Raw genomic sequence first — 11,610 nt, forward strand, 5'->3', positions numbered from 1 at the left:
TTGCGACTGGCCACCAGGTGGATTTAACTCCATTAACCAAAACTCTTTGGGCCCAGTCATCTGTGGGACCTCTCCAAGCCATGAGCAGCCAGTTTCTTCAGGAAAATGCTGCAGGCAACTGTGCTGAAGTCTTTTACTGAAGTCCAGGTAGACAACCTCCACAGCCTTTCCCTCATCCACTAAGCGGGTCACCATGTCATAGGAGGAGATCAGGTTAGTAAAGCAAAACTTCCATGAACCCATGTTGGCTGTGTCTGATCACCTGGTTGTCCTGCATGTGCTGCATCACAGCGCTCAATATGATCTGCTCCATAACCTTCCCCAGCACTGAGGTCAGAATGACAGATCTGTCATTCCCTGGATGCTCCTTCTGGCCCTTCTTGTAGATGGGAAGATAGGCAGCTATGAGACAACCTGTATATCTTATGACTTAAGTTATTTAAGGAAAATCATCCAAGTGACATTGCTACCTGCCTTCTGTTAAAGGTAGGTAGGACCAAAGACAACTAAGTCAACAACAACGCACTGGTATATAGTTACCAAAACTGGAAAGTATTAGCAGTAATAGCTTAGAGGATTCTTTTAAAAGAATTGGTAGAAAATATCTGTGAGGATTTTTGAAAGCCTCTTTGAAAGGATGGTTTTGCCCACTGAAGTATTATAGACTATGAACAGCTAACCTGGTTTGTTGACTTAAAGTACAGCTTTGCTTTAGCCAGCTGCTACAAAGCATTGGGTCACTGTGCAGGCACTCTGCGAACCACTGTTCAAACAGACAAATTAGAAACATGAGTGGGGTGAAGTTTGGTTGTTTTGACGTGGGGAATGATGGGAGGATTTAGGTGCTGTTGACAATGTGCAAGTGTGTAAGATACTGTAAACAGGAAAGGAATAAGGATAGGAAGTAATGGACTTTAAGTGCAGTAAAAGAGGCTATTAAAGGTTTCTAAAAGTAAGGATAATTAAGCATTACAATAGCCTTCATGGGGAGGCTACAGGATATTAGTTGAACACAGTCTGCACAGGACATCAAAACTGTCATAACTAATCCTCTGCTGAAGCAGAAAGGAAAGCTGGGTAAGCTGATGAGACATTCCAGCCCTGCTTTTTGTGATTCAGTACACCAGTGTTTTTGCATAGTGTAGGTCAGGCTTGCAAAAATATGTATTTGCATTATATTATGGTCACTCGAATTTAAAAATGCTGATGGCAAATGCTTCCTCACTTTGGTCATTTTCAAAGGATGAACAGCAACCCAGCAAAACTGGTACATGCAGAAATTACTGGTTTCAGTAAAAGTGATAACTTTAGTCTTAAAATAAAGCTGCAAATACAGAATAATCACTAGTCTTGGCAGTGGCTGAGAGCATTTCTAGTCTCAAAACCATACTTATCACAGAGCAAATTAGTTTTTAATGGACCAAATTTGACTCTCCTCTTAATATGCCATTTCTTCTAGTCTTTGGCCTATCATGTTTTATAGTCAATAAATTTGTCTAATTTGGAAAGAAAGCATACCTGGATACCTTCAGCAGTTGATATGTTGAATTTGTCTCTTGGTTGTGGAATGGAAGAATTGCTTTTGAAACTGCAATACCTTTGGGTACAAAAGGAAATGATGAAGAAATTTTAAATACTGCTAACATAACTTAAAACATTTTGTGCTATACCTTAATGAAGTTTTAGTACTTTCAGGATTGAATGCCTATTGCTCTACAAATCACTAAGTGAGAAGGAAAATGTTTTGAGTGTAGATTGGTGGGTAACTACTATTATACTTATCACTTCAGTAATGAGAATCACAAGAAATACTTGAGTAAATAATGACTTTCAATAAATCACGTGACAGAACTTTCTTCCACCACTATGTGAGTTTTTCAAAATAATGACACATTCATTTGTCCTGATTTCCTCTTGTCTGATACTGTGTGAAGCTAATGGCTTCAATGCAACATGAATGTTTAATGCTTAAAATGAGGAACAGAAGAGTTATTGCAGGACCTAGAGGAATCAGTCCCTTACTAACTTGAACATCCTTTCCCCTTTTTTACCTGTAGTGATTTTACATGTCAGAGTGGCATCCACAACAGCACTGGAATAATATTCTGTGGCATAAATAATCAAATTGCTTAAGTTTGTAGGTGGCAAGGTAGGATACAGGAGAAATTTATTTCATAGAAATAATACTGGATGGATAGTTTCTACATCAATAAGGTTGATTTACCTTTTGAAAAGACAATATTGAAGCAGTGTCACTGAGATTGTTCCAAGGCCTATCAGAAATAAAATCACAATAAAGTAATCTTGCTCTTGACCTGAAACATTCAAGAGAGAGAAAGGTCGTAGCATGCAAAAAAGCCACCTTTGTGATTGTCAGTAATGAATGCAGATTTCACCTCATTTTTTAAAAATAATCTGAAGGATTTGACTTCATACAGAACCTTTATGAAAAGTTCAGGTACCTTCAGCACATTTAAAACCATTTCAAACATCTAAAATTTAGAGAATTAAAAAAAAAAAACAACAAACTGACAAAATCCAGAAAAGGAGAAGAAACAGAGTCACAGAACAAATAACAGAGCAAAACTGTTGGAACTATAAAAAGAGTGTTGAGGAAAGGGTGAAAAGGAAGCTGTGGAAGGAAGGGGATGATATTCGGACCAAAGACAAGACTAAGTCTATCCCAGCCTGTTCCTGTAGCCCCAGCATCTGAGGAACTGCTGCCTTCACAATCCCAACGAATCAAAGGCTGGTTTTAGCCTCCATTGCCATAGCACTGGAGCTTCTCCTCCCCATGGAAAATTTACAAACAGGGTAATACTGAGAAAAAAAAAAAAGTACTGAAATAATACTTCACAGTCTTACCAAACTCAATGGGTTCACTCCATTCCCACTTCACAACTTCACAACTTCACAACTTACCAAACTCAATGGGTTCACTCCATTCCCCCCAGTTTGAGCTTAAGAGACAGCTTTTTCCACGTGCCCTGATTTTCAGGATGTATTTTTTTTTCTCATTGTAACTTTGCATTTCATATGTGTTGTTCCTTACCTAAAATCAAAGCAATCAAACTGTGCATTTCACCCCATTGGCAAATATTAATACAATTTGTGTTTTCATATCATCTGGCCTCATGATACCTTATACAAAGTCTGGAATTTGCCAAGCCTAAGATGCTTCCAAGGCCAAGGGGAGCACTCACTTGTCAGGGGAAAACTGATGGTGTGTATTATCTTTCACAGGTTTTGAAGATTGCAGAGTTCTCTCTATCTGTCCTGAACTACAGTGGTATTTTTCCACCAATGGATATGAGAAAGAGAATGTTTCAATTTTTTATTTTTTTTTAAGCAAAATGTATTCGTGCAATAAATGGAAAGTCTGAAGTTTTGTGAAATGCATGGAAAATTCTGCCTAGTGTAAACTACACCATACAAAAGAGAAGTATTAAATTTACACCCAAAGATAGCCCAGGAACATACTTTGCTGAATTCTTGTTGACACATTGATAGTTCTATGTAGTTCTAGAAGTAACTGTCTTTTTTATAATGGTATTTATATGCTTAAGAGGGAAAAAGCTTAAATTTATATATGACAAAAATACTTACACAAGGATACTTTTTCTCTTCTGTGGGCTGATCCTGCAAACCAAAGACAAATATTCATTTTCATTATTTTCTTGTCAAAGATTACAATATTTCTCCCTCATTTGTTCTCATTTTCTTGCTTATAAAGACATAAGTAGTTTTAAATTGAATGGTCAGTTGGATATTCTGCTCCAGTAATGTCCTAGAATATAGCACTTGAGATGGAGGAAGCCAAAACCTTATTTAATTTTAGAAAAGGCAGGAAACATGAGTGATACCAGTGGTTGTGAGAAGCTGTTTTTACCTCTGAGGGCATATTTACACTGTGCATTCTCATCCAGCAGAAGTATATCCAAATTACCCAAGCAATCAAATTATCCTCCAAACACAGTGGATCTGGAAATTGCAATTTCACAATAGTTTGAGAACATGGAACAGGAAAATTGGTGTGAGCAGCAAATTTACCCTCCTTCCAGTCAAAATCTCTGTTAGACATCTAAGTGATCCATAATCAGGAATTTCCCCAAAGTACTGTGAAGAGCTACTTACACATCCTATACAGTCAAAATGTAATTAACTAGAATCAAACATTGACCTGGATCAAAGAACCTGAAATTTTTAAGAAAAGGATAGGTTCAAAACTGAGTGAAGAAAATCAACAGCAGTGATTTCAGCAGCTAAGATTAATTTCACACCCAAATGCAGGAGTCATGATCCCAGAAAGCTGAAAAACTGAGGTCCTGGAAACATCTGTCACATGCAATGTCAAAAGGATAGCTGCCATTATGGAAAAGTCAGATGTTACTGGAAGGAATGTCTCATTTCAGAAAATACACTCTGGCACATATGTTGCATTATGAAGTAGACTAGTATTTCCCCATTACTTTTTGTCAGCTGAGCTCTTTCAGCTTGCAGAAGAGACCTATCAAGCTGGTGAAGAGTCTGGAGAACAAGTCATACAAGGAGCAGCTGAGGGAACTGGGAATCTTTAGTTTGAAGAAGGAGAGGCTAAGGGAAGACCTCACTGCCCTTAGGAAAGGAGGTTGTAGGGAGGTGGGTGTCTGCCTTTCCTCTCAAGTGAATAACAGGACCAAAGGAAATGGCCTGAAGTTGCAGCAGAGGAGGTTTAGCTTGGATATTAGGAAGAATTTCTTCACCGAAAGAGTGGTCAGGCAGCGGAGCAGCCTGCCCAGGGAGGTGGTGGAGTCACCATCCTTGGAGGTATTCAAGAAACATGTAGATGTGACACTTCAGGGAATGCTCTAGTGGCCAAGGTTGTGGGCTTTTTTGCGAGTGTTTTTTTGGTGGATTGTGTGTGTTTTGTTTGGTTGGGTATTTTTGTGTTGATGGTTGGACTCGGTGATCTCAGAGGACCTTTCCAGCCATGACAATTCTGTGATTCTGTGAACTTAGGACATGTTGGAAGTCATCAGCCCATGCTGTGAATGGAGAGGATGCAAATGATGTCCTTAAGCTTTAGGTGTGCAGTGCCATTTTAGCTGCCCTGCTTCTGCTGGCTGCTGCGGAAAGGCCTGAGTTATATCTGCCAACTCTATGGAAGTACCTTTGGTACCTCCAGTATCTGTAGCACCCCAAGGAGAGTGAGCCACCTGCTTAGATGCACGAAGGCCTAGACACGCAATGACTGCTGTGGGGTGTTTGTGCTCCTTGACATATACCTACATTAGGGTGTCTGAGTCTGTAAGATTAATTTCACACCCAAATGCAGGAGTCTACTGATCCACACCCATTCTGTCTGTGGCAAGGGGGAAGAAGAAGTAACGTGTTTATTTAAAATAAACATGTTGATAATATTGCTTTAGTTGTATGTTGGTATCTATGTCTTTATATAAAACATCCTAAGTGTTTCACACAAGATCTTACTGTGTCATTGCAACAGCCAGTGGGGAAGCTCTGTACTGCAATTGCTTCTTGAAATAGCTAACAAGATAGATACTATTAATGTGTGCAAGACACAGAATCCAGACAATCCAAACAGCCTGCAAGCTGAAGGCCTTGTTTTGAATGAGTTTTAATGATGTATGGGTGTATCTCAATTGTATATTTTTGTTTAACCCTTAGCTGCTTTGTCCTGTAATGGTCTTGTGTTAAAAGTGTCTGAGGAATCATCACTGTGTAAGTATCTAAGCTGTGGCTGGGAAAGGGGGTGGGGAGGGAGCACTAATTTGTCACAGCACAGACATCATCCATGTGTGGAAATCATGGGATGGTAAAGCAGGTATCCCAGCACTGGGGAGAAAGAGTGCTATTTCTTGCCTCCTTGTCAAACTCCTGGGCTCAAAGAATGTTCCTGCCCTTTGTCCTTAAGAGTGTTAAAATCAGATCCTTTAGGCACTGAGATTTGTGGAGGAGGATTTGACATCTCAGCTTCTGTGCTCCATCATAGTTGGCAGAAACCAGACCTACCTCTGCTATGGTAAAGTCCATACTGTTGTCCTGCCCTTTTTCTGTGGTTGCTGTGGTACGTTGTCCTACAGCTCTTCCTGTAGCGTCGGAGAAATCCCTGCTTGCTTTTGGCACATACATGTTTACATGTGAGATAGCCAGTTTAGGTTCCTCTCTTGCAGCCAATGGAAATAAAGAAGCACTTTAGGGAAGCCATTTGTCACCTACCTCAGAAGCAGGTTGGTAACACCACATCTGACAGCACAGAGAGCAGAGGATAACTCACTGAAAAGTGAACACATCCATTGTGGATGTTCACCCTGGACCTGTGTGAACTTTCCCCTGAGTATCTATTTTTTTCAGAAGAGTGTCTCTCCTGAAGTACTGGTTTCAAAAAGGAGGTTTTGGCAGCTCTTGGGTAGGCAGGCAGGGGGCAGAGCGATTCAGCCAGGCTCCAGGGGAAGGAAGGACAGTGTCTGAGGGAAGGCTGCAGAAGGGCTGCAGATGGTGTGGTGGAGGAGAGGTGTGAAGGCTGGGAAGAGACTCATACAGTCCCAGTTTCAGTGTGGAAATTGAGGGGCAGCTGTGAACTTCCCAGCACATCCAAAATGCTGTCAGGGTGGTGAAAGCTGACGTGGCCAGAGAAGCAGAAGGAGCATGAGTGGCCCTGGGCTGGGCTGGAGGCTGCCACGGGTGCAGCGGCCTGGCTGCAGATCACAGGCTGCCATCCCTCCATCATCTCTTCTGGGGTGGGCTCACAGAGAGAAAGCATATCAGCTGCTCTGCCAGTCCTTGGACAGAGACCCATCACAACACTTTCCTCCTCTAGTCTGCTTTTCTGCTTTGCACCTCTGATTAGTTTGAAATCATGTCATGGGCAGTGGGATGTGAGACCAGCAGAGCTGGAGCAGGAGGACACCACAGCCTGAGAGAGGATTTAATAAATTAAGGAAACAGAAGTTTGCGACTTATAGATATGCGTAGATTTAGGTACAGTGCCAAATACAAAGCAATAAATGTTTTTTACCTTATTTTGTATGTTAATTTCATACTGGAAACACTTAGCTTTTTCCACATGACTTGTGAGGGGTGGTTGCCATGTAATTATGCAACCCGCTGAGTCTCTAGTACAATTGACTGTGACATTTAATGGAGGAGTGAGTATTTCTGGAAAGAAATTAAATAATTAATGTAGATATTGTCAGTGATCAGCTATGAGTCATGTGTTCATAGCAAAATACATGGGAAGTTGAAGCCACTGATGTACAACTGTGTGCTGCTGATGTTAACAAATGTTATCTGCTAAACAGGAGTAAAATACAGTAGCAACACTTGGCAACATATCACTTCTGTTGTTGGACATCTGAAGTAACCAAAGTTTATATAAAAATAGTCTGAAGGATTTTGTGTAATTCAGCAGTAAAAATTCCCCACATCCTTATTTTATAAAGCAGTATATAAAATAAAAACATTCACATACCAACTGTCAGCTCTAGGTGACACAGAGTGCTTGGTTCCTTCTCAGGGATAAGTGCTCTACTACTCATGCAATAATGAAAATAAAGCTGAAAGAAATTATTGACTTACCAATTTCATACAGTTGAATGTACTCATCATAGAACTGGATCAGGGAGTCTTTGCTAGATCCATTCACCAGGAAGTAAGCTATTTCAGTATCTATCTTCACATTTTGAAATCTACATCCTGTGTTTCTGCCAGTTTCATCTTTCATGTAAAGCTCACACTCCACTGCATCACCATCGTGTCTGTATTTAGCAAGTATTTCAGTTAAACATGGGCAGTGTGATGTGTCAAATGAGCATACAGACTTCCCTAGACTCAAGCAGACTTGCTTACCTTGAGTTCTGCCAGTAGAGAAAGTATTGGGTGTCTTCTGGAGCATCCCTGCCTGCCTGCCAAGTGCAGTTCATGAGGGAAACATTATAAATCACACAGGAGAAATTTTCAATGGCCGACCCATTCATGCCTGCAAACACAGGAATATCCACGATGAGGAAAAATTGTGTGGCTGCTCCAGGCTGGAGGATCTTGGCACATGCTGAGATATTATAGAAACCTGCAACTCCAGCTGATGAATGCTTGGGTTGTGAATGACAGTTGAGAGAATGCTGGACTCTCACCCTATTTTGACTGTCTCATAACTATGAAACCTGGGAGTGGGTAGAACATTCCCACAGGTAAAGGAAGGCACATTGCCTTTTAATGCCATTCTTGGTACTACAGAGAGAACGATTTCTCCTTTTGTAATTAATACCCTGGAATCCAGTCCTGAAGTGTTTACACACAATATTTAAAAAGCTGGGACTTTTAAAAGTAAAGTGGGAGTTTTTTCTGCCCTCTCATCAAATAGCCTTCTGGCTAGTTCTTTCCACCTTGATGTGTGTTGCATTGACTTGATCTCTTCCTTTTCTGGAGCACATTGAAGTGGGAATCTCATTTCTTTGGAATCTCTGTCATGGCTGGGCTGTGCAGATGTGCTCAGACTCCTTCTCTCTTCTCCTTCAGCCAATTTTCTGCTTCTTTCTGTGGCATGCCATAACTTCAGCAAAAGGGTGGAGGCTTCCTCCACTACTTCCTCCATCCCCCTCCAGTGCACGGTATTGAGGACACACTGATGGAAACCTGGGGGAGTCCCCTGGGAAACTTGCATTTTTGGATGCTGGGCCCAGGTGGGGATGAACACCAAAAGGAAGAGATCTGAAGAGGCATTGTGTCCTGGCTTGTGTTTTGGGAGTTACTGTGAGAGTGTTTCCTCAGTCAAGACCCCATGAAGAGATGAGTAGGTAGTAATTTCTCTGCTCAGATATGAGCAATCTGCTGCTCTGATCATGTCTGGCAAGTCTGAAATGCCCCAGTTTTGCACAGCTGCAGGAGCACTCAGGACAGGACAATTTTAGTGAATCCTGAGTTGAGAAGAAGGGGCAAAATGGACTGCAAAAACTTCATTTGGAGTTATGAACCTAGGATCTGCCTAAATCACATTTTAACTCACACTTGGGGCTGGCTCCTCTGTAGCAATTGGCTCAGCTCAATGGGTGCACAACAGCTGAGGGAACCTGCCTGTGTGTGTGTGTGTGTGCATGTGCACGTTGGAGTGCACACTGGGGACAGATGAGGAGATTGCTACATTCCACTCCCCCCCAGCTGTTTATCACCAGCATTTCCTCCTCCCATTTTCTGGTACAGTACCATTTTCTGGTTTTCACTGATCTCCAGGCTGCAGCTTTACCTAGCTCTGTGGTCTGGCTTCTGACAAACTCGCCATCAGCCCAGCAGAAAAGCCTTTCGTAATGAAATAGCCACTAACATCTTCATTTCTAGCAACCAGAACAGTTACTTGAATGCACCCTTAAGCCACTGAAATTTAGTGAGATTTTGGAGCCCTAGGATGAAAGAGAATAGTGCTGTTACTGATACATTTGTAGTAATGCAACTCTTGCAGAATTGTGGAAACATTCATTGCAGAGCAAGTAATTTCAGCAGATCTGCAAAAAACCCCCAGTGTTCCTAACAGAAAATAAAGCAGTTACCTACTGTGTAAGGAATTGTTTTCTAAGGCCCTGTTTATCTTTAAAAGACTGCAAATGGAGAAAACCTTACCCAGATGAGAGACATTACCTCCAGGGATAAAGGTGCAATTTTTTGAGACGTTTGTGTTTGGCACTTCGATTGAAAAGTCTACTCCTTTGTGCAGAGGCAGGTATAGTTCCAGTGGAAACCTGCACAGTGGACTATTCACCTGAAAAAGAACATAGGGATCTTTTATTTTGCTGTTTTTCCACTGTTGGTGGTAGATGATGCTGGCTATGGAAGTGCAAGTCAAGAAACTCAATTTATGTGGCAAAAATCTTGCATATATATATGTACTTACGTACGTATGTGTATCTATGTATGTATCCATGTATGTATGTGTTTCAGGCTCAAGAGCTCTCTCCTTTACCACTTGAGAGTTTTGTACAACACAGCTGAGAGATCAAAATCATAACTACACAACAAGTTTGCAGCTCAGGAGCTGGATGCTGTGCTAGTGTGAAACAACCGGAGAAGGCAAACAGTACACCAGTGACATAACAAATGATCATTAAGTAACAGGGGAACAATAATGGTATTTAATCAAAGGACTAAGCAAACTACAAGTCCTTGTCTGACCTCCTGAGGGATTAAGAAAGGTGTCTGTGGCATTATATTTACAATCTTCAATAAAGATGTGATGTATATTTGTAATATATATTTTTAATAAGGCATGTGCTTAGCTAGGTTAAATAAGACATCTTTCTCTGTCAAGTTTCCTACTTCTTTTTTTTTTTTTTTTTTAAATAATGTGGTCTTATCATATAACCTGGGCTACAGATATGATCAGTTTATTGGGAAACAAATGAAGAACCTGAGCTAATAAAAATCGAGTGAGGTGTCTGGGGAATTAATTTTTTTTTTTTTTAAAGTTCTCTTGTTCTGCCTCTTTAAATACTCTGAGTCTCACTTACTCTCTCACAGCCCCCTTTTTTTTTTTTTTTTTTTCAGTAACTACATCTCTATTCATCATTCAATGTAGGTACAATTCAGGCTATTGCCTCCTTCCCACTTTGGTGCCAGACTTGCAGTTCTCCACTATGCATGGGATGCTCCTCCTGCAGCAAATGCACCCTGGTATTGGTGATGGCTTTCCACAGCCCCTGACAGGTCAAGCTGTAAACTGCAAACATTCACTGGTCAGACCTTACCTGCAACTGATTCATTTCTTCAAAGTAAGTGAAATCAGTAAAAGGTAAAGAAAAAGGTGCAGTAGTTCATTTCTGGAAATCCCAAGTTTACCTCTTCCTGTCCTTCCATGTCCTTGCCCATGAAGGTGCATTTGTACTTTGAAAAAAACTCTCCCAGGAAAGTTCCATTTTGTCCCAATTCATTTTCACATTTGTAATATGTGATTCTTGTGCCTCTGCTGAAAATGTTAGATAATAAGTCCATCAAGGATAAGCTATTGTTTTTGTTGAATGTGGAAGATAGTATCTGTCAGGTTTAAGGTGACAATTTCCAGATTAATAGCAAATCTCTGTGATAAATGAAGAATTATTCCCTATTTCTCAGATTATATCTGCAAAACCATACTTACACTCTATACACTGGATGGCAGCATGCAGGGAATGAAATAGCATCATACACCACCAAACCATGCAAATGAGTCCAAGACTATCAAACATCTTTTCTTCTCTGGAAAGAGTCAACAAAACCTTCAGGGGAAAAAAAAAAATATAAAAATAGTGATGCCAAAGTGTACTTTGGTTTTTGCAAAGCTGCACTTTCTTTTCATGGGAAGACTTAAAGATGCTGTCTAATTCACCCCTAGAAAATATTCTTTAGAAAAGCCAAGCAGTGTGTGTGCTTCAGAATATCTGGCAGGCATCTCTTCTTCAAAAGGAGTAGGTTCACTGCTCTCTATTACAACACAATGTTTTGAGATACAGATCACAGACTCTCATTATGATACATATATTCACTGCATTCAGTGCAGAGCCCATGACTTGGGATCACTGTTGTACCACACTTCTACCCTAGCCATACAATCAGAAAGTCAGGTTTTCTTGCTTTCTGTTCCTGTGA

The 11,610-nt window shown here is 40.7% G+C and overlaps 1 protein-coding gene across 1 annotated transcript; it reads right to left on the reverse strand.

Moving 5' to 3' along the window:
• Positions 1-838: 838 nt before the first annotated feature.
• Positions 839-11,210, reverse strand: LOC104391844 (granulocyte-macrophage colony-stimulating factor receptor subunit alpha-like). Its single transcript, XM_010001189.1, is given in 12 exon segments — positions 839-874; positions 1,519-1,597; positions 2,225-2,315; positions 2,923-3,052; positions 3,607-3,639; positions 7,019-7,158; positions 7,579-7,757; positions 7,849-7,978; positions 9,631-9,751; positions 10,825-10,880; positions 10,883-10,948; positions 11,123-11,210. Coding segments are annotated over 12 exon segments (1,149 nt in total).
• Between the last annotated feature and the right edge of the window lie 400 nt (positions 11,211-11,610).

This window comes from Chaetura pelagica, unplaced genomic scaffold, assembly GCF_000747805.2.
Source record: "Chaetura pelagica isolate M959 unplaced genomic scaffold, ChaPel_1.0 scaffold266, whole genome shotgun sequence".
Lineage (NCBI taxonomy): Eukaryota > Metazoa > Chordata > Aves > Apodiformes > Apodidae > Chaetura > Chaetura pelagica.